Source organism: Parasteatoda tepidariorum, chromosome 2, assembly GCF_043381705.1.
Source record: "Parasteatoda tepidariorum isolate YZ-2023 chromosome 2, CAS_Ptep_4.0, whole genome shotgun sequence".
Classification (NCBI taxonomy): domain Eukaryota; kingdom Metazoa; phylum Arthropoda; class Arachnida; order Araneae; family Theridiidae; genus Parasteatoda; species Parasteatoda tepidariorum.
Window position 1 is genome coordinate 38,382,560 of NC_092205.1, and position 25,424 is coordinate 38,407,983.

General features: G+C 28.7%; 1 protein-coding gene across 3 annotated transcripts in view; it reads left to right on the top strand.

Moving 5' to 3' along the window:
* LOC107438595 (uncharacterized) overlaps positions 1 to 25,424 on the top strand; it is an 87,606-nt gene that overhangs the window by 18,318 nt on the left and 43,864 nt on the right. Inside the window, exon 1 of one of the 3 annotated variants that reach the window (XM_071177465.1) lies at positions 2,588 to 2,919. The exons of the other annotated variants lie outside the window; for them this stretch is intronic. Coding sequence (XP_071033566.1) covers positions 2,904 to 2,919 — 16 coding nt within the window. The 5' untranslated portion in view covers positions 2,588 to 2,903. Of the gene's footprint in view, positions 1 to 2,587; positions 2,920 to 25,424 lie in introns of those variants that run through there. 3 annotated transcript variants of the gene reach the window in all.

A 25,424-nucleotide genomic window follows, 5' to 3' on the forward strand; every position in this document is an offset into this window, starting at 1 on the left:
TCACTCTTGTTAAATAACCACAGCTTTAATTAATTTATCACTGTAATTAATTAATCTATCGGATTTAATATATCCCTCTAGCAGGGCTCGAAAAAACTCAGAAATTTTACCCGTCTCCGAGGACGACTTGTCCAACAATGTACTCGTCCTGCTTTGAATCTAACCCGTAGCTTCTAAATAAATAAAAATATAATTTTCTCCTATAATTTCTCCTATTATTAATAAAAATATAATTTATTACAAACATTTATGTAAATTGCACAATGAATTAATAGTTACTAGGATTACAAATACTAGGATTATATTATACAGTAATGTAAATACAGAAAATGTATCATTATACAGAAAATGTATCACGAACAATAACGGGAAAATGGCCGTCCGTGCGGACGTAAGATTCGAGAATTTCGTTGTCAGCGGGAAATTTTTGACCTCCGAGGACGGGCGGTTTTTCGAGCCCTGCCCTCTAGTTAAATAAGCATTTATTTTACGGGAATTATTGCAGTAAAAATTACTGCATGTTAAATGATTTTATTATATGATCTAACGGTGGAAATAACCAGCACCCTGAATGCCGGTACTTTTTACCGTAATTTGGTCTACATTTTTTTACAGTATTGAAAAGACTATTGGTTTAATTAAATTTTATTGGTTTAATTAAAATATGTTTTTCTTCTGAAAATATTGGCAAATATTTACAAAATTATTGTTTCATTGCGGTTGGAATTTTATGTTTTTACTGTCATCAGATTTTCATAATATAAAAGGTAGAGTTTATGCATTATTTGAAAAATAGACTGAGCGTCATTGATAACTTAAAAATGAAAGAGCATTTGTTTTCTCAACATTTCCCCCTTCCTACTCATTAGTATTCGTGAAGCAGACTAGGTTCTCTAGATCCGCTTACCCCTTTCAACCTAAGAGCAATCAGGTAGCTGGTAAAACGGTAAGCTTCGAAGAGGAGATGACCCATAGCATGACGCTGGCCACGGAAGCCGGACTTTGGAAATGTCGACCTCTTGAACCCGGAGAAAGTCAAGAGAGAGTATTTTTGAGAAACAATTTTTATTTTGTTTGCCATTATGACGTTTTCGTCTTTACACGCTCGAACGATTTCTAATTTGGAAAATTGCCAGGGGAATTTTCTTCTGGAGTTAAATTTATTTTTTGATCTTTATTTCAGATTTTTATTTTTTAATAGGGGTAAAAGTATATTAGCGAAAAAAGAATGCATTTAGTTTAAATAAAATTAAATTTTATCTCATATTTAAAATACTTAGGTAAGTTAAGGCTGCGGCTCCCAAATAGAGTTCCATGGAACCCTAGGGTTCTGTGGAAGGGTTAATAAGTTCTGCGAGTTTCTATAAGCAGGATTGATTTTCGGAACATTCAATTATGTTTAGATAGAATCCCATTATACACTAAATAATTTCATTTAGGTTTCCGAAATATTAAATAAAGTAATTTTATAATATTAATTAATAACAATATAGTGAAACAATTTTAAAAATGAACATGCATTAGTATATTAATACTTCCTCCATCCGTTTTTTAAATCAAATTAAAACAACTAAACTTGTTAATAAAAAAATATGTTTTTCTAATAAAAATTTCCAACGCTTATAGTAATTGTTGTTAGTTTCTATTTCAAAGAAAATTATAATTAAGATTAAACTGTCTAGCCTAAAACATACTTTAAAATTAATTATAAAGCAATGAAAAAAATCATTCTTTCAATTAATTTTATTTTTCAAAATAAAGTAGCATTATGTAGGTTGACACTTTCGCAACTGCTACAACAAACAAAACGATAAATAAAATTTTTAATTTTGACTTGGAGATTGCTGACTAGAAAAGCATAAAACAAAGAGGTAAAACAAACAGCACATTACACAACAAATATAAAAATCAGGCATGTATGTTTAATATTTCAGCTACTTGTTTTTTATATTTATCTTAAATATAATTTAATATCCTTAAGGAAAAATTTGAAAATGCATTCTTAAAAATTTAAATTGCATTATGAAGGATACGAATTTTAAGTTTAAATCGATAAGATGCTGTATCTTTTTCACGCAGTGTAGTTTATTAAGAAATATTTCATATTTTTGATGAGAATCAATATAATTTTAATTCTTACTTAATTTTTTAAAGATATTTTTTGAAGATATGTAATAAATTTTAATTTAAATGAAGGGAAATACATAAAACATCGTTTGCATCTAAATAGTGTATTTTTTAAATCTTTACACATTAAAATAGCAAATTTTAGGACAATTACAAATTCCACATTTTTTCTTCAAGACCAATTCCAACAATGACATTTATTTCAATTTAAAATTTTCTTACTTAATATGTCAAGTGACTATTATTTGTTTTTATTTAAATCACTTCAAATTATTAATTCTATCTATTCATTCAATTGAATAAATTCTTCCATTTTAATTGAAATGAACTGATATAATTCTACGTATACTATATTTATTTATGTTGTCACATTGATTTCTTCAGGGGAAAAAAATGGATGATAGATTAGCATATATTTTTATCTGATTCTAAACTCAATGAATACTAGATTTAAATATCGATTACTTTGTTATTTAATTACTCCAACCGTGAAGAATGATTTCCTGTTTTTGTTAAAAAACGGGTTAAGGGACTTCTTGTCTAAGTTGTCCACTAGACTTAAAAGTCATTGATAAAATCTAGCCCACATCGATTACCAGAAGCAAGACATAGGCGGTCGTGAACTGGGAATTTAGGTTAGCGTAGGATGATTCGAAAGGGAAAGCTTGGACATTACATCATTGATTGTTATTGCAAAATTATAGTTATCTTCAAACTTTAACCGCTTATGCATAAGATTCAAATGGATTTAAAGGATTTTTAGTAGAAAGCTCGATATGGATATTTTAACAGGTATGTTTTATTTCTGGTAGTCATATACAATTTTGAATGTGTAACAGGGATTTCAATTTTTACCTGTAATGATTACAATAATTTGAAATTACTGTTATAAGTTCTTTAGAAGGATTTTTTTATTTAAGTGAAGTCGGTAGGGCATGTACCAAGAATTCTAAAACTTACCTTTTTCGATTTACTTTTTCTCGGCATCTAAACAAGATATTGTTTTAATTTTTTTTCACAGTTTATTTATTTAAACATGTTTACACTGTGATAACTCTTAATACATATCTTTGGCAGAATTTTATTAAAAAAAATATGACTTTTAATTTTTTAAAACGTTTTATTTTTTATCAAAAATCTTTTATAACTCAAAAAATATTCATGTTAACGCTAAAGCATTGCTACGGCATGCAATATAGAATATACAATATAAAATATCCTCCGAAAATTTCGAAGCTATATCATTGGTAGTTTCTTAGAAAAGGTACAACGAGAAATATCAATTTTAGCATAACTTATATATGCCTTATTGACTCCCCTGAAACCGATTCTCTAAAAATTAATAGGGTTTTGCTAATGATTAACGGAAAGTAAAATTATTCTTTGAGCATAATCTTTTAGCATAAATCAAAATTTCTTAAATTCTATATAATTTTTCGATACACATTTCACGTTTTTAATTTTTTTCTTACTTTATTTATTTTATTGTAATTTTCCACATAATTTAAATCACCATTAAAATTTAAATTTAGAATGAATCAAATATTTTCGAAATCCTAATTTTAGATTATTTATTGTAATTATATTTCAACATTATTGTCCTTTCGATTAAAAATAAATTTATTTACAAGTGTTTCTAAATAATTTAACCTGAGTACAATTCTACGTTAAACAGATAGTTTTTTATTTCAAAATAGTCAATGGATCCTTTATACCAATATAATACATTTGAGCGATTTTATTTAAAAAAATTTTATAAATATACCATCTAAACCGGAACGAAATGGAAAAAAATAGAGCAAATATTTGTTTCATTCGAAAAGTCGAATTCCTAATTTTAGTTTTTATCAGGAAATTGTCTTAGGGTACAAGGCTGTTATTACGGTGAGAAAATTTTCTTGGCTCTTTCAATTATTTGCATGAGGCAATTCGTTCAAAAAGTCGTACGGAAAATAAACTTTGAATGCCAGTGGGAAATTTTCTTTTGCCGTTTTTACACTCTCGTCATGGTATGACAAAATAGTGTCATTTAATTGAATTTTATATTACTTTGTTACGTCCATAAAAATACCAGCTCCAGTAATTTTTTCTATAAAGTCAATTTTTACCGGAACATGTTACTTAACAGAAAATCTGATATATTGTAATTTTTACAGTAATAATTATCGTGAAATTGCTGAATCATTCTAGTTATATGAATAATACTGTAAAAATTACGGTATATTACCTTTCAGGTAAAATGGAGATTACAGTAAAAGGGATTTTACGGAAGACGGATCCAAAGTGCCGGTACTTTATACCGTAATTCGATCCGGTATTTTTAACAGTTCATAAATGTTTCAGCAATTTTTGAGAAATACATAAAATTTTAAGTCCGCTTTAAATTTATGATTAATGTTATTGTGTTTTTTTTCTTCTGCTTAACAAATGCTAACTTTTTTTATTCCTTTTTAAAAATAACCTATAATGAGTAAATTTACAAATACCATAATTTTTACATTTTTAAAATACATTATTTCGATATTTCAACTCCGTTATCTTTTTAAGGTATGTTTTCTAGGTCTGTTTTAAAAATTACTCTTTATCTACACTGATTCAAGTATGTTTGACGTGTGTCAAAAAAAATATACCAACTCAAAAAATTATCTAGTTCATCTCATCAACGTACAACTTTGAAATATGATCTTAGTCTATTTAAAAATCTTTTACTCAAAAGTTAAATACAATTTCTTCAAGAATTTATTAAGTTTGAAGAAAATGTCAAAAACTGTAAGACATTTATAGTTCGCTGCATATTTTGCAAAACAACAAGCAATTTTCACAACGCAGTTGAAGTTTCCCAAAACTTTTCAAAATAAGTCCTGAATGACAATCTTTCATTTCGCCTGATGCTTTATATTGTATTTTTCTATTCTGTCCCGAAACGTGTTGACAATAAACTTTCGCTTCGTAAAATTCATGGAATTTCCTTATTCATACAGTTTTGTATGCTGTCTTTCTGTTTCGTTTGACTTTTTAGTATTGGAATGCAGGTGAAAATCTATTTTTGAAACTTTTAGAAAACAAGATGAAATAAGAGCTGAAATTAAATTTAAAGATTTAAGTTCTGTTGAAGTAAACTTCGAAACAATCTTAACAACTAAGAAATTATTCAAGTGTGTTCGTAAACTTAATTTATGAATTTTATTACTTTGAATGTTATTAAAGACTTTATATATTTTCTTTTATATTTAATAGCTTAAATAGCTAAAGATAAAAACCTCTGCTACAGTATCACCTAAATAAAATCATTTCCTAAATCGATGCTGTAAAATGGTATTGTACAATAATGTTGCATCATTTTCATAGTCGTGAAAAACATTTTCAACAGTTTGTTTTTAACTTATATATTACACCGGAAGGATCAAGACTAAGTTTTTTTCAATGACTATTATTGGCTAAACATTTTAATCTTATAAAGGTAAAATAATTTCAAATATTTTGATAAAATATTTAAATTCTTATGATTTTACGCTGGAAAATATTTAGAATGGGTTTTACTTAATAGTGATCAAAGCGAGCATGATTTGTGAAGCAAACCATGTAAGATTGCGTAGCAATCTTATATCTGGGGTTCGGGGAGCGTTAGCGAGCATGGGGGAAAGCCCACTTGCAACACTAAGAAACATTACTTCTTAGAAACTGGAAGCCAACTGGCTGTAAGTCTTTTTGAGACTGCTAGAAGATGTTTGATAAAAACAGCTCTGTTAAATTTCCTCAATATAAGTCTTAAAATGGAGAGAATTTAAAAATTATGTTTTTTAAAAAGAAAGAGAAAAAAAATATTCCCTCTCAATGCAGTATTCTAGCCTCTTGCAGTATTTTGATCACAACATTCAAATTGTATGTTATTTTTTGAACTATTTTATTAATTATTTAGTTACTTACGAAAATTTTAAAACATTTTTCAGGATTCATACAATTTAAGTTTTCATTAAGATTGATTTATATTGCGAAAAGAAACGACTATACATTTCCATTAATGCTAATATCAACAGTAATTTACGCATAGTAAAATAATTATACACTTTTGTGTCTCGGATAATTTTTTTATTTTTTATTTTCCAACTTTTATATATGTTCAATGTAAATCTAAGATTCTAAGAACAAGAAAACTTCATAGAAAAATTAAATTTTAGCAATATATTATAAAAATATCTTAAAATTCTTTTTGATCTGTTAATTATCCATGTTCTAAAACGATGTACTTGAAATGATTATCTGAAATTATCTAAGAAGCGCTTATGGAAATGCAACATTAATGAAATGTTTTGTTACTTTTCACCGATTTCTATTTTCTCCAGTTAAGTAACATAATAAAATCCTGGGACTTAGGAAAATACATAAAAAGCAGATTACGTTCCTTTCAAAACATAAAATTGATGGTATCAGTTACTCTTTCCAATTAACAGCGCAACAGTTTTACTGTTACTCCTGGGAGTTTATTCAGCTTTTAAAGCAAAGAAATAAATAAGAAAATATTCCAACATCGTTAAGACTTGTAAGGGATTAGATGCGTTTACTTACTTCTCAACTTATATCCTTTAAACAAAATTTTCGGGACTAAGAAAATGAGTAAAAGCTTTTGCTTCTCTGCTGTAATATATAGTACCCAGTTTATACCTCTTTTAGGATATTTATAAAAATTAAAACATTGTACGAAAAGTTAAAATATTGCCAATCGTATAAGTCCTATAGATTGCTTTCAATAGCAACACATAGATATGTAGTACGATCAATACAGATTTAAGATATTTTTTCAGAAGAGAAGAATATTAGTAAATATCTTATTTTTCTGTTTTAAATTATATTGATCAAACTTAACATTTCTGGAGAAACACTTTTTGTTTTAAGGGGAGATATTTAAAATCTACCATTATTCATATCTTTTAACATATCTTTACATACCCAATTTATGAAACAAATATTTTATCTCTATTGTGAACATATTTTATATCTTTTACTTATCTTTTATTTATCATATCTCAAATTATATTTCTTTCTTGACATAAAATAAATGTTTTATAATTATACATTCATTGAATAGGTAGTTAACATTTGTTTCTGTTTTGTTGTTTGGCATTAATTATCTATATCATTTTAACATATATAATTGGAAAAATGTATAGTTTCTTAGTGCTCAGGCCACGATGTGAAATGCTACCTAATTTTAATTATTCATTTTCTTTTTTTTTTCTATTAATTTTTTAATTCAAAATTTAAGTTTGCAATCATTTTATTTCAATTAGCCATATAATCGCTATGAAATAGTTTTAATATAAATGCATTTTTTGCCACTATATTGCCACTATTTTGCCACTATTTTACCACTATTTTGCCACTTTATTTTTATTAATTACATTTATATATGAATAAGTAAAAAATTTCATAATAATAAAAAAACATAATTTTTGTCCCAAGGTGATTTAAACAATCACTAGAATTATTTTCAATTAAAGAAATTGGAAACTGAAATATAAAATGTTATTCAGAACAACGATTTTTATTTTAAAAATTGAAAACAGCCTTGTTTCTAATAAACTAATATTACTGTGGCATTTGTTTTGCTTTTAATTCTGAACCATATATCATCAACATTAAAAAAAAACAATTTTAATTTTACTGGAATATGAATTTATTTGCGCAATAGTATTCAAACATTTTTATTTTTTAATATTTTATTAAAGATAGAACAATTTTAATGTGATAAGCTTACTATGTTGTTTTTAATAATCTGAATGATTTCTTTCTGTACCGGATGCAATTAAATTCCGAATTATGTCATATAAACTGTCAAAAAAAAATGAAGTCTAAATTTCTTCCTCATTGAATATATTTGCCAAAATGTAATTGGTGAAATCAAACTACAAATTAGGAACAAAATTTTTCTCTCGTGTTTCACTTTACCGCAAACTTTGTGATTCCACCATCGTTTAAACATGCACCTTGCGCTCATTAGAAAAGCCTACGTTGAGTAGAAAACTGACGAATTCAAGGCTCATCTTGCCCTGCCTAATGACACGTCATCAGCGACTCGTGATGATGATGATTAGAAGAAGAGTGAAGAAGGCTGCCCGATCTCTACCGCTTTTCGACCTGCCTTGGTAATAGTCGTAGGGGGAAGAAAAAAAAGTAACTACCCCGGAAACTCGCATAATCACTGCTCATTAGAATAACTAAATAAAATAAATAATGAAAAGTGAAAAAAAATTATTTGCTATATAAAAAGAGCGCACGTGATTAACTAGCGTATAATCCCATTCTATGCACATCGTTAACTTTTAGATTGTCATTCGCTTTATCTTATGCTTTCAATTAATAATGGTTGCGTGCTCTTTTGTTTTGTGATCAAAGAATGAATATTCATACCCGAATAAAACAGAAGAGCCTGCTAAACGAGATTTCTAATATCAAAATATGCCTGCGACAGATTGTGATGTTAGCTGAAATCAATTACTTTCTCTCAGTCGAGGTTCATTAGTTAGTTTTGTCGCCACTAGAGGGCAGGGAACAAAGGGAAATATTTGATCAGTGAACTTATTAGAGGGCGTTCATGAAATTAAATTTGTTGAACTTCATTACCTTTTTTTTAAAAAATAAGACTACTTAGAGTGTTTAAGAATAATTAAGAAGCACAATAGTTTCAATAATATTTGTTCTATTTTATACGAATGCATTATTAAGGAATGTATAATTTCCTACTTAAGTAAATTTAAAATTTTAAACTGGATTTTGGTATATTTAAAAAAATTGTGGGAATCGGAAAACTCAGGTATATGTAATAGCAATATTGAAAATCGTAAAAAAAATAATGATAAATGAAATAAATAAAATAATAAATTTACTGTGTGATAACTTGAGTATCACTGGGGGAAAAATTGCTTCCTTAATGCAAATATATGATCTTGTATAGTTCGGTTGTGAGGGTTTGGTGTATTGATCGTGATTGGTTGTTTAAACGGGTTATTTGCTTATGTTAGTCGCTGGATTTTTCCGTTCCATTTCCAGTTAGCCTGGTCCTCCAAATGCGAATTCTCTTAAGTGACACATTCTATATTCTTTCAAAAGGAAATATTAGGTTTATTTCTTACTTAACACAAAGACAAGAATGAAGCAGAGCAGAAAATACTTATGCAACTAAATTGCCTGATACACAACTTATAAATAATCACGGTTGCAATAAAATAGATGAAATAATAATAAATCGAGGTTTAATACAACAGGCGCAGGAGAAAAAATCATATTTTAACAAATACGTTTTGTGATACGGTGTTGAAGTTAATTAACTTCACTTTAATTAAAATTTCAACTTATTTGGAAAAACTTAGCTCGACCTTAGCCAGCAAAATCCAGAATATTAGTACACCATCTTGTATATAAACAAACAGCTGGCGGTGAGGTCATAGGTCAGGTGTCTGCGCATTATTGATTTTTTTTTTTTTTTTTTTTTTTTGAGTTTCAAGTACCCAAATAAGACATATCTATACTGAAAAAAAATAATTTTTATGTTTCGAAATAAAAGCTCACTTAGAAAACAAATAGTGGCTCACATTGTAAGCGATAGAACAAAATACTGAACTAATAAATTCTTAACTTGAATTCTAATAAATTCTACTGAACTAATAAATTCTTAACTAAAATAAGGCGAGCGATATGATAATTGATATAAAAAATGCTAAATAATAATTTTGCTTAAGGATATGCAAACGATAGTTTTCTGATACAATCCTTCTTTACAGCCTCTTTCATGAAGCATAACTTTTATTTATTTATTTATCAAATTTTTTAATTTCATTTATATTTGTATATATAGTAAGAAACTTTATTTTTTAATATGTAAAAAACAACTGTTTTTTAAAAAAAATTTAAAATTTTATTTATAACCGTCGTTGAACAGCCGATCCCAATTCATTTGTTATAAATAATTTTTGTAAACATATAACTACATGAATATAGAAAGTTGCAACCCTTTTTACATACTTTGACTTCACTCATACCGCTCATAAAATTAAACATTAAAAGAGCTATTATTTCTTAGTTATTAATAATTTTACATAGTATGCAAATTATAATTATACATAATTTTACATATTTTAAAAGTATTGCAAGTATAGCATTAAATTTTTTATTTCCATATTAAAATGATGTTTCTAAGTTTAATATATCCCTTTTATTGAGAAATAATTCTCTGAAGGCAATACAATAGGATGTCCAAATAATTCTAATAATATTAAAAAAAAAAAACAAGATATTTTTAAAATCTTCTACACAAATTTTCAAGATGTTTAAAAAAATTTTTTAACGGCTTCAGAAACACAAGTGTGTTAGAAAATATTTATTTAAGGTTAAATTTAAATATTTATATAGATTTGCTTGCAATTTTTCTTAAATTAAGAAAAAAGAAAATTACTTATGAGTAAATAAATTTGTAATACTACTATTTTCTCAATACTTCATATAATCACAATTGTGCTTATTATTCTATGACAGTGTATTATTGTATTATTATTCTATGACAAGTTACTTGCTATAATTTATTTCAAATTTCTGATTAGATATATTCTGTTACTTATTAATTTCGATATTTATTTGTATGATACAGTGATTACTTCTAAATTGACGGTGCTGTTTATCTTAAAAGGGGAAGAAATATGATTAGGAAAGAAAGCACTTCGAATTTTGGCATTTTCTATTCAAATTTTCCATAAACATGTAAGTGGGGGATGATTTGATATAATAGTCGGATGAAAATTAAATATTCCAGTTCTGACTGTTTTTATAAACAGTAATGCTGTTAATAACACCATTTAGTTTATCCTTAAACACTATAACAACATAAATTAAACTTTTTATAATTTATACCTGCACTAATAAGGTACATTGTAGTATTTAGTTAAAGTTTGAATAACCGACCAGAAAAAATGGCAGTTCAAGATATGCAGAGCATGCAAATCAAGTTGAATCACGAATATTTGAGTATTATTAAGTAGTTTTAGAATACTATATGAAACGAATATCGAATACTATATCGTCACTTTAAAATACTGTATCAACATGAATATTTGAGTTTGATAAATTATATAGTATTAGAAGTAATCTTACATCATTTTGTTTTACATTACAAATATATAGATACACTTAAAGGGGCTTAAGATTTAAAAATGTTTTGTCAAATTTCCATCAGAAAGGTTAACTCCAGAATATTAAGAAATTATTCACTGTTATAAAGAGAGATACTGTCTAGTTGCGTCATATTTTTTTCTTAACTATTTATAATAATATCATTCATTTGAAATAAACGCATAAACTTCAGAGCCATTTCAGCATAAAGGAATAGTTGTATACTTTGCATTTCGTACTATTAATATCTATCAAGCATAGCCAAAACATTCGGAACATTTCGAGATACAACTACTTGGAATATTTCCAGGATAAATAAATGATTGAATTCAGTATCTATATTATACCAAGGGAGAGAACGTGAACATTTTATGAATAATGAATCTTCTCAAGAAAGTGGAGTTGGTGAATAGAAAAGAACGATATAGTTGCAAAATTTTATTATTATCCTGAAACCTTCAAGAGAGCTAAATCCTGTTTTTAAATATGAGTTTAAATTTAGGGAATATAGATTCGAAAAACTGTTATTTAAATAAAAAGAATATTCGAAGATTTAGTTATATTCTAATATCAATATTTATTATAAATTGCTTTTTAAAATCAAAAATAATAATAATTTATTATCTGATACAATCTCAGCCATCGTTGAACCACCCATTCACATTGAAAAGTCGGCTTTTAATGTAGAAATTCGAAGCCTTGTAATTTTAAACACAACTCAAGACAAGAGAGCTTTTCGATCAATCAATTGGGAGGACTTGTTTTTTTAGAGTATTTTTAGAGTTATATTGAACAGAAAATATATATTTAATTTAAAATGTTGCAATTTTTAATTGTTGCAACTCCTATATAATGTGATTTTTTATGTTCGCATGCTAAAAAAATTCAGGTGTTTAAAATGATAACCATCAAAGTCATTTTGTGATTAATTTCTGCATTTTTATATATTTTATGATTCCAGCATCTCTTTAGATATAATCGACTATCAAATTTGTTTTAAGAAACGAAACGTATTGCACAATTTATAAGTTCTTTTAAATGCATCAAAAAAACTCACTCTTCAGCAAACCTGCTTACAACTATAGAAAAAAATATTAGTTTACATATACAAGTGATGCAAAATATTATTTCACCTGCATCTAGTATTTGAAAATTTGCTTGCCCTGAGCTATTTGACTTCTTTCTTTAAAATCTCTGAAAATAAAAGAAAATATTCTGAAATTGGAGAGGCATTTTCAAATATAACTGAGGATAGATTTGAATTCTGAAACGATCATTTATTTGCACATCAGTTCATCGTACTAAGAAGCTGTACAGTCAGCTTTTGAACATTTATTTTATCTCTTTACAAACAAAAGGTTCATATTCTTTCCCTTTTATATATCGCATTTATTTAAAGTCAAAAGTAAAAGCTATTTTACGTTTTGCTTCGATGTTATCATTGTTTTATTTAGAGTTGCGAATCGGATTTATTAAATGACTTCGAAACTATCGATACGGCTGAAGTTCAATATCTTTCACCTCATTTGCCTCTTTTTCCATTTAATTGAACATTTTTTTTTATCAAACACAAACACACCCTCCTAACGTTTTATCCTCCAAACATCCTTGAATGGAATGGCGCAGAACGTTCGAATCGAAGTTCTAACCTTGTGATCTTTTTGCTAATGAGGGAAAATATGAAGGAAATGCAAGTATGTTAACGAAAAATAAATACATTTAGTTGCAATTGAATAGATTTGGATTTTTAACGAGTAGCAAGTGAGGGGAAATGAACTGATGCATTGAACCGGAACTTAGAAACGGAGAAAATTGAACCGTGGGCACTATATTGTATTGTACGAGTAACGGAGTGCGATCATTGTTCCTTGAGCGAGAAAACTTTTCCAATTAACTTTTGTTTTCTGGGGCTCTGTTCGGCATATTTATTTGTTTTCAATAAGAGTAAGTTCTTGAATTTGAGTTAGATACAATTCTTTGAAGATACTTCAATGAAGCAATGAAGTGTTTTACTCTTTCGATATGACCTTTATGAGAGGGTGATGAATTTATATTGGTACTTAAGGAAATTTATTCAGCTATTAAAAGTAATACCCTCTGCATATTTTTGAATTGGATCGTATAATCAGTCCTCAAGTGCAGAATCACAATTAATGACAGATAAGCAATTTTAAATTTCTTTGGTGTCGCCTTAGGGGATCTTGGATGGGCACTCATTATCTTTTGTTAAATTATTCAAACAAATTATCTTAAAATAAGGGAATGATGAGTTTTTTTCTTAATAATGATTCCTCTTTTTCATGTATCTGTGGCAGGTAACTTAAAGTATGAAGAAAAAAAATCTTAATGACGTGCATAATTAATTTTAAATATTATTTTGAAGTGTGATATTAAAGTATGTCTGCCAGATGAACATGACTTAAAATCGCATTGTGTTTTGACGCATTCTCGTTGGTTTTGATTTGCGGGAATAGGTTTTGTTTTTGATTTATAAATGAAGGGATGTGAGTTTGGTGTAGAGTATTTTGAATTTTTTTTACCCATAGACTCTAGGCGTCATTTAAATCGACGTGCCTAGCAAATGAAAAAACAAGCAGACTAAGACATATGCCAAAAATAATAATATTATAAAGCAAGCACTTTGACCACTAAAAATTAACGCCAGTTGCTACGTAAACTAGATTTGAACTGAGTTAAAGCGGAAGAAAACTGTAGATAAATCTTCGTTTAAAAAACAGAAAAAATCTTTATAAATTGGTAACTTTCTGAACTAATAGTTAGCCGTGCAAAATTTATTGTTGTTGAATTTGTCATGGCCGAAAATGCAACACATTTGAACGATATTTTGGTTTAACACGCACCCAAATTTTTAACTGTGATATTGTTATAGTTATTACACTATTTCTACCTTTAAAACTAAGCGTAAATTTACAATTTTAAACCCGATTTCCTGACCATAGATTATTTTACACATATAAGTCAAAGTAATGATTCAGATGTGCAAAAAAAAAAAAAAAAAAAAAAAAAAAAAAAAAAAAAAAAAAAAAAAAAAAAAAAAAAAAAAAAANAAAAAAAAAAAAAAAAAACATTTGTCAAACTATTCCTGCTCTAATACATATTTACTATACATTTACTATTACATACTTACAATAACATTTGTTATACAGATAATCTAGGTGATGTGCAGATTAACCAGGTTGATACGTTTAAGTTCCGAAAATTGTTTTAATTCTCTAATTACCAAAGTAATAATCTGTACAATACCTATTATGAACTTGTTAACTTAAAATTTCATCTTTGGTGGAATAGCAACAACGTTTTTGTATGCTTTATTAGCATGGTGTTATTAATTTATTATCCGACACCTAAAAAAATGGTTAGTGTTGTAAAAAAATAGTTTATAAAAGCCAAATCAACGAGTGATACCAAATTAAAACTAAAAGTTGAGGGAGAGAAATAGTAGTTGGGGAAAAAGTGGGAAAACTTTAACGATATACAATCTGTTATAGAGCACATTACTTAGGTAAAATGCTGAAATCACTTGGTTTAGCATTTTAGCGATATTTTGTTTTTTAGCGATATTAGTGGATTACCCTAGATAATTAGCTAATTAATGTGAGCATCAATATTTCTCAAGATTTTGCGATAACATAAATGTTTCTTTGGTTTCTAAATCTTGATTACTCAGTTGGTATCAATTACTTAGCGACATTTTTGCCAATAAGCTATAAGATACCTTATTGCAACGCATAGTGGAATAATAAAGGAAAACGATCCCGATCTTTCTTTCTTGACATAGATCCTGTATTGCATAATGCATACGTTTTCTTATCCTCCAGCACCTCTGAGTCGTATGCCACTGGTCACCGCAGTGGGAACTGTAATCGATACTGTAAACGACTTCCCCTGTTTCAGAAGATACTGTTAACGGCCTTGTTTCCAATCTCAAGAATGAAAAACTTTAATGGAAAGAACTTTACAGGCCTTTTTTCTACTCTTTTTCTTCCTTTCTTTTCAGAGAATCCCACTCCGTGATTTCTTTCAGATTTTTACACCATTCCTTTTTTTTAAAAAGGAAACGACAAAGTAAGAAAATAAATAAAGGAAGAAAAAAGGTGGAAAGCAGTTGAACTTTGTTGCTCACCAAAGATGAGGTTTGTAAGGTTTTGTGGATGAACTTGTGTGGTGGTTTGCTTGCCGGAAAGGGGTAGGAGTCAGGTGGTGCGGTGTTGCACCGTCGATGGATCTTTTTGTAGAAAGGAGGAAAAGCAATTTATTTTGAGGGATAGAATGAACATGGATAGGGCGCGTCGTTGTCACGGTGATTGTTTTTTGTAGAAAAGTCTACTCAACGTTCCTGTTCTAAACTTCCTTTTTCGATCTCCAAATTTTGAAGGATTCAGTTTCTATCATAAGCTAACATCTTCAGAAATGACTTCGAGAGGAATTTTTTATTAATTCAACCACAACGGATTTTCTTTCTTATATATATGAAATATTTATTACTCGAAATGAATGGTATACTTGAAAAAAAAGTTTTTCCATATTTCAAAGTTATTTCCAATAAATCTCTTGAAATAAATGAGCTTGAAATATATTGCGTTATTACCTGAAATTTTCGTATTTCATCCATTTTTTATGAAAGTTAATACTTTTTCTGTATGTATTTTTTAATATTTATTAATTAAGGTAATGGTGGCTAAGGGGATAAAGCACTCGTCTCCCAATAAGATGACCCGTGTTCGAATCTCAGCGATGGCTGGTCCAATACCTGTACAGCGATGGCGATATAAGTTCCACCACGGTGCTGACGTAAAATATTCACAGAGGTAGAGAAATCATGGGTTAGCATACCTGCCAACTTTTAATCTCTTCCGTTATCATTTTCCCCAGTGGTATTAAAATGAAATTAAAACTTCAATTTTAAGCAAACAAATACGTTGTATTTGAGAAAACTTAAGTTGACAACCATGATAGTAACGCATATTAATATATGTGTTTAATTTTTGTAAGAATAGTGGTGATCAAAATGATTTAAAAATTAAGTTTATAAAAGAAAAAATAGTATATATTTACTACCACTTTAAATATGAAAAAAAAAATTTCCGGAAAATCCGGAAGAGTTGGCAGGTATGGGTTAGAGTCCTCTTGCCATCTGGCTAACCATGGGAGGTTTTCCTCTCCGTGTAACTCAAATGCGCATTAGTTCCCTTAAAGATCATCCACGAAGGCAAATTTTCCCCAATCCTTGATCCAGAAGTTCCCTCCCTTGTCTTCTGGATTGGGTTCAAAATGACTTGTCTATGGAGTTGAAAATTTGTTATCGTAAACTAAAAATTGGGTTGACTGTTCAATGACTGTTATAAAATAAAAATAAAGTATTTATTCATTAAAGGACTGTTGTTTATTCAAAGCTTTGAGTACAACAAAAATTTAAACAAAAATTTGATTTCGTATTGAAAAACTCCTCATTGGTTGTTATACTTTACAACTTAATTGTTTATAGGGAACAAAAACTGCTTGTTCACAGATTTTCTCATAATATTTACGAAATCATAAGTAACATAAAAACTAATAAGTATTTAAGATAATGTATAACACTAGAACCTAATCATGTGGTGCTCAAAATTAATTTCTTAATACATAATTCTTATAAATATTCAATACAATATGTCTAAGGCTTAGTAGTAAGTGGTAACATTATTATGAATGCTTGATAGTCTTATATAAATTAAATATTGCATCAGAGTATTACCACTAAAGACCTGTGTAATTATGGCACAGTTAAGGACATTTATTTTGTGCGCATTGCAGTACGAATTAGATACTAAACCTAAGCCTTGTTGCTGAGCAAGTACGATCTAAAATGCTAGTAAATTTTCTCAATGGTGGAAGGCATTTTTTAAAAAAAAATACATCCTGCCATAGAGCTGGTAATATAAAATATTAGTTGAGGATTTATTTTATAGTTTTAAGTTAAAGAAGTGCAAAATAATTTTTAATAGAAATTCAAATACTTTAAAAATAACGAATATATATATTTTAAAAAACGCATATATAAATGCAGGCAATTTATGGTAAGACCAAAGCACATAATTATTTTTTGCAACCCAATATATATATTTTTTCACTGTGAAAAACAGTCTAAGAACTTAACTGAATAACGAGTTTATGTTCAATTATCAAATCTTATTTTTATCGAATTCTGATGACAAACACTTTTTAAGACAAGCATCTGGAAAAATACCTTCAATGTTTTGAAATGATGCTGCACATTTTAAACGGCACCACCTAGTGGAAGACGAGGAAGTTAACATTTGTATCTTGGAAGAAACGCTGAAATTTGTTATACACACATTATTTCCCACATTTGTTATTTGCTTGGAAATAGAATGTTGTTGTAATATATGACTGAGAAATATTCTGTCAACGTTCATAACTTTTTTATTAAAAAATACTTATCGAATTTTTAATTATAATTTTTTTTCTTGAATTCTAATAAATAGTTAAATACAATCCATCGCATCAGGATAAAAATATTAAAAAAAAGCATCTCCAGGGGTCTGTTTAGAAAAAATCTGGGTCCATTAACGGACCCTTCACAAAATATATTTCCATAAAAACGAACCCTTCACAAAATATTTTAAGTTAAAAACGGACCCTTCACAGGAAGCACTTGATAGACATTTTCGTATTATTGTAAATTGGAGGGAAAAATTGACTTGTGCTGAGTGTTCTGCTATTATTAGAGCTATTTTCAAATCTACTGGCAATCGATGTATATTGCTCTAATATTTTGTTAATGTTCTTCTGCTTCAATTCTAAGACTAAGTTTGATCTCATTTCCTTTATATTATGTACCTTAACATCTTCGAAGTCAAAAAACTATTATAAAGTTCCAATGTAGTATTCTAAGAAAATATTTCTATTTCTGCAAACATCGTGTGTACATTCTTATGGAAATTAAATGATTTTTGTTTTGAAAAAAATAATTTAGCAATATAATATCCATAAAATTAATTGATAAAATATTATGTAAATAAAAGTTAACGTATGTCAATTTTTTAAAAAAAATATTATAAATTTAAAATTTTTTTAGGTTTGCTTAATGTGTAACGCATTAGAAGTGATACATAACTAAGTTGTGTTATTTAAAATATGTCCATTGAAATTATTAAAAATGTGAGTGATTTTGTTTCCATTATTTGTCCGAAATGAATATTCTGTTATGTGCAGTATAGGCTAAATACCAAATATTTGTATGTTGCATCATTAATTTAGTAGCAGCAATAGCTGTTTATTTTTGAAAAAAAAATTTTTTTATTATAATTTTACAGTGTTGAGCATTATCATGTATTCATTTGCAATTTAAAAACTCCTTGAAAAGGTTTTTTGCAATAACAGGACCCTATTTGCACAAATTCACAAAACAGCATCCTAGTTGAAAGAATGTGACTTAACGCTTATTTTATATTCACAAATTGCAAGTAATTTTTCCACAATTTTACAAACACGGGACCTTTCACAAAATGTCTGTCATTCACAATACATAAGTTTTTACCATGCTTTACTGCATTCAAATTAAAAAAATCATTTAAAATTGTCTGAAATTCATTACAAAAGTGATATGCATGTTTTCATTTCCGAAGTCATTCGCAATTTACTAATTGTAAAATTAATATACTGTTTTGAATTTGTTCCAATTTGCTGTAGTCAATATTTCTATATCAAGAAAATCGAAACTGTCTAGACATGTTTAAATAATATGCATGCATTTATTCAAATTCCTTTTATTGTAAACATTTGAAGTCTGTTTTATTGTAAATCAGGCGAGCATGTCTAAATGAATCGTTTTCATAAAAGCGTCTGTCCTAGGATAGAAGTAGAAATGTTTTCCCCTCTAATTACGTTTAGTTTTTTACGTTTTTAGTAATACATTATTTTTCTAAATTTCCTTCAGCGGTTTTAATTGTTTTTGTTTTTATGCAAAACTATTTTTTTTAATTTTTTGGTAAATTTCATTTTTACAATAGACAAAAAATCAGTGCAAATATCGTCAGCATTACATCTTTTAAGAGGCTATAGTATGCATTGGTAGTACATTTAAATCCCGAATCAAACAGAAGTATTTAGATATATTTTAAAAATTTTATTTTAATGGTTTCTTGAAATGAACGGAAGGTCCCTCCTCCAATCCCACAAAAGAAAGCTTAAATCAACAGTAATTGAAAAATAGTCGACATTGTCGAACATCAAAGTGCTCAATTGAAAAATTAAAGTCAAGTTAAATAAAAGATAAAAAACAGAGATGTTACAAATTATTGGTTAGCATTTTACTGACTTGCATATTTAAGGTAACGTTTTAGCACCTGTAAAATGAATATAGAGTTTTAAAATTTTAACACTCGCCTTCCAACGAGGTTTACCAGGGATCAAATCTAACTGATAGCAAGTCGAAATGAATTCCGCAACTGGTTTGCACCTACCACAGTACTGACGCAAAAATTCCTCAGTAGTAGAAGGATCATAGGTTGGAATACCTATATGGTCAGGAAAACTGTGGTAGGTATCCGTGGTTTTCCTCTCCATGTAACGCTAATGCGGTTAGTTCATTCAAAAAGGGGTCCACAAAGGCGAATCAATACTTGATGCATGAGTTCCCTTGTCTCCTGGATTGGGTTCAAAATTACAAGGATATGGAGTTAAACATAATAGTCGTAAATTCAGAATTAGGTCAGCTTTTCAAAGCTGGTTCTAAAATAAAATAAAACCTAAGATGAAGTAAATAGTCAGAATTAAAAGTCGNTATATATATATATGTAAATTATTAAAGGTTGGTAGGACGGAAAAGTAATAAGACAGGTACAAGAAACAAAGAGATACATGATCTCATTATCTAAAATGATTGGTTAAAGATATCACGTGTTCCGAGGTTTGTATGAAGACGTCACAAAGTAGGTTCAAAGTTTCCATCATTGGTAGTAATGGATTGGCGGATTAGCAAAAATACACCTGGATTTTGTTAGATATCCTCAGCACAACGTTTCTGGGAATCCAGATCCACTTTAAAATCCGCATATGTTGGGTACAGGTGTATGTATAGTTCGTAAAACGTTGCATACTCATATGTGAGATATGGCAGCTTAAATGATTGCGGCAATGCAGGTTTATTTCTTCCAACGTTCGTGTGAAAAACACTACCTAGTGGACGTACGAATACGTTTACGATCGTTGCTGCTATGCAAAATCCGAGCACTTGTGAAGTCCCCTATTAGAAAGTCTAGCCTCATGATTGCTGCTCTCGCCAACCTCAAAATATTGTGGGTGGTTTATCCCTCAAGATTGTGGCGACCCCTTTTAAGTAGTTTCATACTTGAAGTTCGCTTGGCTTGCCCATTCGATTTTAGTATAGCTTCGTGTATATGCTGATATTCTTTTAAAATAAAATTCTAAAAGCATGGAACTTATGCATTCTGCGAATTCTTTTATTTGTACACATTTAATTGTATACATTTAGTTGAATTTATAAATGCAATGAAAGAATGTATAAAAAACTTACATTCTATTGATCCGTTGCTACACAAGAATTACTTCCACACGTTAAAGAAATAAAATTTAATACGATTACAATATTCCGACAATCTTTTTTGATGAAGCTATATATTGATTTTAATGCATAGTGACAGAATTTGATAGTTTCCTCCAAACAAACTATTCTTCGAAGTTCTTAACCTCCATCATAATGCTAACTAAAATATTGATCTCCACATCATTCAAGTTCAATAACATTTGCTGTGGAAAAGTTATATATAGCGGGGGTAAGTATCTCACTCACTGGGTATCCGTTCGCAATGTATATTGTCAGGAACTGCGACACTTCTCTTAACGAGGTACAAATGGGTAAGGAATACAAATCGGATGTTCCTACCCACCCAAGCATTTACGTAATTACGGGTAACTTGGACTTAAACGCTAATTATCGAAGGCAGGATTTATCTACGTAAAGATATTTCCTTTCCCGGTTTCGCTTAACCTTGTTACAGAATGAATTAGCAATAACTTCCTATTAAGTAGCAATGTAATGATCGATTAACGATTTTGGGGACTTAAGTTCTCTGAAAACGAGGATTGAGTTCTTTATCATTACCTACAATTTCTCAATAGAGCTGTAGGAGTGAAGCTGAACTCTTATGAGGTATCGCTTTCTATAATTAGTTGGGTTTAATTCAATAGATATCTGTGGATTACTTTTCACTTGTATGAATCTATCATTCCCCGCCTGTTACATGCATAAGATAATTAAATAACTTGGAAGTAATACGAATATTCTTTTTACTGTATTCTGAAGCCCCTTTCCATCTGTCATCTATTTGAATTAATTAAATTTTTTTTTCTTTATAAATTTTTGTTTTTGGATATATGTTTGATATACCAAATGATCTATTTATTCATGAGAAATGGACAAACGGCCTTTTAAAAGCACGATAAGTGCGCTTGTGACTACAGTGAGTTAATGAATAGTTAAATGAATGGATAAGTGAATGATTTAGTTAGTGATTACGTAAGTGATTTAGTTCAGAATTAACTATATTATTTAGTTAATAATTTAGCTGCCAACTTTGTTGTTTTTGGTCATTTAATGATTTAGACACTTACTTACAGAAATTGTAATGTAATAGGAGATTTCATTAGTTACAAATTAGTTATTGGGTCTTCCGGAGTGATCTAGCCTATTTAAAAAAATTGAAACCATGCAAAGTCTATTCGATTGTTCTGTTGGTAAATACTTATTAAGCCATGTACGCGGAGCTCTATTATAACCGTGCTCTGTTCTTCAGGTAACTTGATACTTCAGACCCACAAAAACTTCCCTTCTCAGATATTTTCGATGAAAAACTTTTCAGCATGAGTTTTAATTTCGTCTTAATTTTTTTCCTTTAAGAGAATTCGGTAATGATTAGTATATCTAATACAATACAAGAGACATTATCTAACACAACGCAGTACAGGCAACATTACCTTCTTAACTTACCTAATTGCTATTCATAATAATTTAATATTACCACTCGGGCTAAATTGTGAATAAACACGTTGTAAAAGAGAAGCTTTATTAGGTTTTACAATACCAGACTAATCTCGCTATCAATTGATGCAATTACTATATTTTTGTATTCATACTTAATATGCAACTGTTAAAAACTAGGATTAAAAACATCATAAATTTCTATTTACGTTAGCATTTTATAGGAACATATTTATAGGTTTTAATAAAAAATACACCTAACTCATACTTTTTAACCCTTAACAGTAAACAGGCCAGAAAACGCTGCATCCATTATTAAATGCGCGTTGGTGTAATTAGAAAAGGCAGTGATAGTATGGTTTTTAGGAATAAAAAGGCACAAACTTCAATTTAAATCCCCAATTTATAGGTTTTAATTCCAAATACGACAACTTTGTCCTGCTTGACCGTTAGCAGTTAAAAGGTCAGAAAAGTTAGTATCCAATATTGAATGCGTGTTGTTGTAGCTAAAATGACCAACGTGGTGTTATAATAAAATGACGTAAATTCCAATTTAAGTCAATAATTTATAGGTTTTTATTAGACACCCTCATCTCTTTTGACCCTTAACAGTTAACTGACCAGAAAAATCTGTATCTAATATTGAACGCGCGTTGATGTAGCTAGAATACGTGGTGCTTACATGGTGCTTCTAAAAGCGTTTGTATTCGTAATATTATCCGACATTATAGGTGGTGCGTTAACACCAGGAGTTTACAAGTTCTGTGATTTTTTTAAGCTCCTCTTTCCCACCCGTACATATAGAATCAAAATAATTTGCAATGGTATCTTATTAAGGACTCTCTGGAAGTAAGAAGAAAAGAATATTTTTGAAGTTGATATGTGAGTTCCAATAGTTTAATTGATTGTTTTGTAAAATAACTGCCTGGATAATTATTTCTCACCACAAAATATTTAGAAAATGGGTGTAAATTGAAAGGAAAGGCGTTGCGGTTGGAAAAGGATGTACTGTTATTGGCTATTGTTCATGGAAAAAAAATTCTAGGCAGAATATGTTTATCCATTAATATAAAATTAATTGAAAATTATACTTTTTCTTCTCTGTTCAAAATAACATCGGTAAATGAGGTTTCATACGAAAATAAGTTCCACAAATAAAATGCGCTGAAAATAAAATAAATTATGGACGAAGTATGATATTAATCGAAACAACAAACTTTGTTTCTTGAAGAACAGCAGAATGGAGCTCCGAATAATTATAGAAATTAATATTAAACAATATTTTGCAAAGTATTCAAATTTAGAATTGTAGAAGGGATGTGTCAAAGAAAGGAAAATGGACTCCACAGCCCATATTCTCATCGTTTTGAGATCAAAAAGCGGTATATTTTATACTATAACAAATAAAATAGCAAAGAATCCATAATTTAGCTACTGTTTGTTATAAATCCTGGCCAAGGTCCTTTTCTTAGTCTTATGCATTCAAATTTGTTGGAGTTAAAAGAGCTATAAGAAATCATAATGACTTATAATTAAAGATAAGACGCATTCACGCATTCTATGCAAATTAATTCGGCAGATATGTTGTAAATTTCTAAAGTAGATTGGTTTCCGCTCGCCTGTCAAGATTGAAGAAAAATAGAGATGTTGCGGATTATATTTATTGAAAAGAAAATTAAGGGAAAAAATAATTAAGATTTTGAGTGATGGAAAATTTGTTATACTTATATATGAATGTCAGGGTGGTAAAATTATTGTAAAAGTGAGGAATTCTTTCAGAGTTTTAGGTATTTTTAAGTGATGGAACAAAAAGAGGAGTTTAAAGACACTTTATAAATCATCTCATTTTAATTCTAAAATAATATTTTAGCTGTTATTTAAAAATATACAGATAAAATATCAAATATCATTTAAAAGCATAATTTTGGAGTCATATTACGTTAATAAAGTAACATACATAATGTAAGTCTTTTACACGAAAGTAACATCCGTAATTAAATATTACCTAGCTCCAGTGAAAAACAAACGCTTACCCACATTTAAATCAAATACAAGCTTCTGTCGAATTGAAAAAATACCAAATGTTACCGACCGCTACTTAATTTTGATAATTTTATTTTAAATTTGAGAAGGAAATTTGTAAATGTTTACATTAGCATGTCGTTGGTAAGTTTTTAAATCTGAGCACAGCTCGAACTGCATGTTTATGAAATGCATGCTTAATTTGCATGGTTACTTTTCCATAATTTTTTAAACGTAAAGCAAAATCATGTCGGGAGTAAGTCTGGGCTACGCGGTCAGGGTGGTTTGGTATAATACGGATGTAATTTATCAGGTGATGTATTCGGATACGGAACCTCAAAACCGTCAGTTTAGAAAAGGTGTTCCGTAGAAGCCTGGAGCTTCATGGAAGAATTACAGGGGTTCCGAGAATTTTTTCTAAATTAGTAACAATTATATGTACAATCAAAAATCTTTATTTATTTTATATTTCGGTTGCTTCTATAAAACTATCTATGAAAAATACCAATTAAAAATAGCAAAAATTAAAAAAAAAACTTCTATAACTATATATTGAATAAATTATGAAAAAAATTGTAGTTATAAAAAATATTAAGTATTTTTCATCCAGCTTTTCCATTCAAAATAAAACAACTAATTTTTGAAAAAAAGAACTATGTTTCTCATATTATAATTCTTAACGCCTGTAATATTTTTTCCTTTCAACCCCTTCAAAGCAGCAAACGCTTAGACTGATTTTTTTCATTTATTTATTTCGGTTAGTATTAATCACAACTACTATTGGAATTTTTTTATATAACGCCGGGATTCCATCAATCAAAATTTCAATCATGTAAGGCTCCGTAGGTCAAAAAAAAAAAAAAAAATGAGAACCGCTGATCGAAACTATAAAAATGAGTTCAATAACTCGAAATTCCAACAACGTAAATTTACTTCTATTATTACAAATTTATAGCACATGTTTCTAAGATGTAAAAACAACTGTTGACTTTTAAAGCCTCAAAAAAAAAGACCAATTCATTAAAATATACCAAGCGATTTATGCAAATATACGATACCAACTTTACAAATTTATTTAGATTCATCAGTTTAT